The sequence below is a fragment of the Macaca mulatta genome, chromosome 7 (genome assembly GCF_049350105.2).
Source record: "Macaca mulatta isolate MMU2019108-1 chromosome 7, T2T-MMU8v2.0, whole genome shotgun sequence".
NCBI classification, from domain to species: domain Eukaryota; kingdom Metazoa; phylum Chordata; class Mammalia; order Primates; family Cercopithecidae; genus Macaca; species Macaca mulatta.
In genome coordinates, this window is record NC_133412.1 from 148,476,714 (window position 1) to 148,479,866 (window position 3,153).

The 3,153-nt window shown below is 58.7% G+C and overlaps 1 protein-coding gene across 1 annotated transcript; it reads left to right on the plus strand.

Annotated features, from left to right (window-relative positions):
- Positions 1–422: 422 nt before the first annotated feature.
- FOS (Fos proto-oncogene, AP-1 transcription factor subunit) lies at positions 423–2,872 on the plus strand. Its single transcript, NM_001098399.1, is given in 4 exon segments — positions 423–563; positions 1,318–1,569; positions 2,006–2,113; positions 2,231–2,872. Coding segments are annotated over 4 exon segments (1,143 nt in total).
- The last annotated feature ends 281 nt before the right edge of the window (positions 2,873–3,153 follow it).

Below are 3,153 nucleotides of genomic sequence, written 5' to 3' on the forward strand. Positions count from 1 at the left end.
AGCCCTGGGGGGAGCCATCCCCGAAGCCCCTCATCTTGAGGGTCCCACGAGACCCCTGAGACAGGAACTGCGAAATGCTCACGAGATTAGGACACGCGCCAAGGCACAGGCAGGGAGCTGCGAGCGCTGGGGAGGCAGCCACGCGGCGGCAGAGGCGCTCAGGCCCGCGCGCCACCCCTCTGGCGCCACCGTGGTTGAGCCCGTGACGTTTACACTCATTCATAAAACGCTTGTTATAAAAGCAGTGGCTGCGGCGCCTCGTACTCCAACCGCATCTGCAGCAAGCAGCCGAGAAGCCGAGACTGAGCCGGCGGCCGCGGCGCAGCGAACGAGCAGTGACCGCGCTCTTACCTAGCTCTGCTCCACAGCGCCCACCTGTCTCCGCCCCTCGGCCCCACGCCCGGCTTTGCCTAACAGCCACGATGATGTTCTCGGGCTTCAACGCAGACTACGAGGCGTCATCCTCGCGCTGCAGCAGCGCGTCCCCGGCCGGGGATAGCCTCTCCTACTACCACTCACCCGCCGATTCCTTCTCCAGCATGGGCTCGCCTGTCAACGCGCAGGTAAGGCTGGCTTCCCACCGCCGCGGGGCCGGGGGCTTGGGGTCGCTGAGGAGGAGACACCGGGCGGGACGCTCCAGGAGATGAGTAGGGGGCTCCCTTGTGCCTGGAGGGAGGCTGCAGTGGCCGGAGCGGTGCCGGCTCGGGGGCTCGGGACTTGGCTCTGAGCGCACGCAAGCTTGCCATAGTAAGAATTTGTTCCCCCTTCCGGAGGCAGGTTCGTTCTGAGCAACGTCTGGTTTGCATTCCAGGACGGATCTCTGACATTAGCTGGGGCAGACGTCTCCCAAGCACAGACCCGCTAACTAGAGCCTGGCTTCTCTGGGGAGGTGGCAGAAAGCGGCAATCCCCCCTCCCCCGGCAGCCTGGAGCAGGGAGGAGGGGTGAGGGAGGAGGGTGCAGCGGGCGGGTGTGTAAGGCAGTTTCATTGATAAAAAGCGAGTTCATTCTGGAGACTCCGGAGCGGCGCCTGCGTCAGCGCAGACGTCAGGGATATTTATAACAAACCCCCTTTCAAGCGAGTGATGCTGAAGGGATAACGGGAACGCAGCGGCAGGATGGAAGAGACAGACACTGCGCTGCGGAATGCCTGGGAGGAAAAGGGGGAGACCTTTCATCCAGGATGAGGGACATTTAAGATGAAACGTCCGTGGCAGGATCGTTTCTCTTCGCTACTGCATGCGGCACCGGCAACTCGCCCCACCTGTGTCCGGAATCTGCTCGCTCACGTCGGCTTTCCCCTTCTGTTTTGTTCTAGGACTTCTGCACGGACCTGGCCGTCTCCAGTGCCAACTTCATTCCCACGGTCACTGCCATCTCTACCAGTCCGGACCTGCAGTGGCTTGTGCAGCCGGCCCTCGTCTCCTCTGTGGCCCCATCGCAGACCAGAGCCCCTCACCCCTTCGGAGTCCCCACTCCCTCCGCTGGGGCTTACTCCAGGGCTGGCATTGTGAAGACCATGACAGGAAGCCGAGCGCAGAGCACTGGCAGGAGGGGTAAGGTGGAACAGGTGAGGAACTCTAGCCTACCCTTCCTGGGAAGGTGGGGGCTGGGTGGGAAGCGGCCCTGGAGGTGGAGGAGCACAGCAGAGAGGATTAAGCCCCTGACGGGGCTGGCTGCACATCCCTAACTGGGAACCCTGGCTCCAAGCCCATTCCATCCCAACTCAGACTCTGAGTCTCACCCTAAGAAGTACTCTCATAGTTTCTTCCCTAAGTTTCCTACCGCATGCTTTTAGACTGGGCTCTTCTTTGTTCTCTTGCTGAGGATCTTATTTTAAATGCAAGTCACACCTAGTCTGCAACTGCAGGTTAGAAATGGTTTCACAGTGGGATGCCAGGAAGTAGGGAAGCTGCAGGAGCCAGTTCTACTGGGGTGGGTGAATGGAGGTGATGGCAGACACTTTTACTGAATGTCGGTCTTTTTTTTTTTTGTGATTATCCTAGTTATCTCCAGAAGAAGAAGAGAAAAGGAGAATCCGAAGGGAAAGGAATAAGATGGCTGCAGCCAAATGCCGCAACCGGAGGAGGGAGCTGACTGATACACTCCAAGCGGTAGGTAGACTTTGCGGGTTGCTCCTTTTTAAAACTTAAGGGGAAAGTTGGAGATTGAGCATAAGGGCCCTTGAGTAAGACTGTTTCTTATGCTTTCCTTTCTCCCTCTGTATACAGGAGACAGACCAACTAGAAGATGAGAAGTCTGCTTTGCAGACCGAGATTGCCAACCTGCTGAAGGAGAAGGAAAAACTAGAATTCATCCTGGCAGCTCACCGACCTGCCTGCAAGATCCCTGATGACCTGGGCTTTCCAGAAGAGATGTCTGTGGCTTCCCTTGATCTGACTGGGGGCCTGCCAGAGGCTGCCACCCCAGAGTCTGAGGAGGCCTTCACCCTGCCTCTCCTCAATGACCCAGAGCCCAAGCCCTCAGTGGAGCCTGTCAAGAGCATCAGCAGCATGGAGCTGAAGGCTGAGCCCTTTGATGACTTCCTGTTCCCAGCATCATCCAGGCCCAGCGGCTCTGAGACAGCCCGCTCTGTACCAGACATGGACCTATCTGGGTCCTTCTATGCAGCAGACTGGGAGCCCCTGCACAGTGGCTCCCTGGGGATGGGGCCCATGGCCACAGAGCTGGAGCCCCTGTGCACTCCGGTGGTCACCTGTACTCCCAGCTGCACTGCTTACACGTCTTCCTTCGTCTTCACCTACCCCGAGGCTGACTCCTTCCCCAGCTGCGCAGCTGCCCACCGCAAGGGCAGCAGCAGCAATGAGCCCTCCTCTGACTCGCTCAGCTCACCCACGCTGCTGGCCCTGTGAGCGGGCAGGGAAGGGAGGCAGCCGGCACCCACAAGTGCCACTGCCCGAGCTGGTGCATTACAGAGAGGAGAAACACGTCTTCCCTAGAGGGTTCCTGTAGACCTAGGGAGGACCTTATCTGTGCGTGAAACACACCAGGCTGTGGGCCTCAAGGACTTGAAAGCATCCATGTGTGGACTCAAGTCCTTACCTCTTCCGGAGATGTAGCAAAACGCATGGAGTGTGTATTGTTCCCAGTGACACTTCAGAGAGCTGGTAGTTAGTAGCATGTTGAGCCAGGC